The sequence below is a fragment of the Petaurus breviceps genome, unplaced genomic scaffold (assembly GCF_028583685.1).
Source record: "Petaurus breviceps papuanus isolate PSGF00001 unplaced genomic scaffold, PetGlider_PUasm1.0 300, whole genome shotgun sequence".
Taxonomy (NCBI): domain Eukaryota; kingdom Metazoa; phylum Chordata; class Mammalia; order Diprotodontia; family Petauridae; genus Petaurus; species Petaurus breviceps.
Genome location: NW_027186053.1, coordinates 13283 through 13974, shown reverse-complemented (window position 1 = coordinate 13974; position 692 = coordinate 13283). Strand labels below are relative to the sequence as shown.

At 51.3% G+C, this 692-nt stretch overlaps 1 protein-coding gene across 1 annotated transcript in view; it reads right to left on the bottom strand.

Annotated features, from left to right (window-relative positions):
- The window catches only part of LOC138167775 (ATP-dependent RNA helicase DDX1-like), a 24248-nt gene that overhangs the window by 15714 nt on the left and 7842 nt on the right, over nt 1–692 (bottom strand). The window contains exon 6 of the mRNA XM_069096737.1: nt 378–542. Within this exon, the coding sequence (XP_068952838.1) occupies nt 378–542 (165 nt within the window). The remainder of the gene's footprint in view (nt 1–377; nt 543–692) is intronic.

Here is a 692-nt window from a genome sequence, read left to right as displayed (position 1 = left end):
GGGCAATGTCCAATCTCTCCACTGCCAAGGGACTCAGAAGACGTGGGGACAGAGGAGGGCAGCATGCATGAACACAAACACCATCGGCATTTCCCAGGCTAAGGCTCTGGCAGAGGAACCTTCATAACAAAGCTACAGCTGACAAGCTCCTTGCACAAAGGAGGCCTTCACACATTTGCTGAGTGGATGAATTCTCAATGTGTTCCATGATGGAACATACAGCGAGGTAGCGATGGCCTGGAAGCGACCAACTGCCTGCCTGTGTAGACAGAGACCTAATGCACCGAAGCTAACATTTGTGGCTCCAGCAGGAAACAACATTAAAAAAGAAAAACTCTGGAACAGCTCTGGCTCAAACTTCTTAAAGGACTTTCAGCCCCTCGCGTCACCACCGCACAGAGCACGGCACTGCCGCGTGTGAAGCATGACCCAAGCGCCACTCTGACCTTCGGCAATCCCCCCGAAACCAAAGACCCGCCCAGGGTCCCACTCACCAAAAGCCGAGCCTCTGTCGTATGGATTCATCTGCCATTTGTTGAGCACTAAAGGAAGGAGAAAATCAAACGCCACATTTGATACAGAACAAGAGAACAGATGTTTCTATCATGCCTGACACCCTAACAAACTGAATTCAGCTGGGTGTACTCTCTGCTCCAATACCCCAGGGAGAGGGAGGCAGATCTAAGCACCTG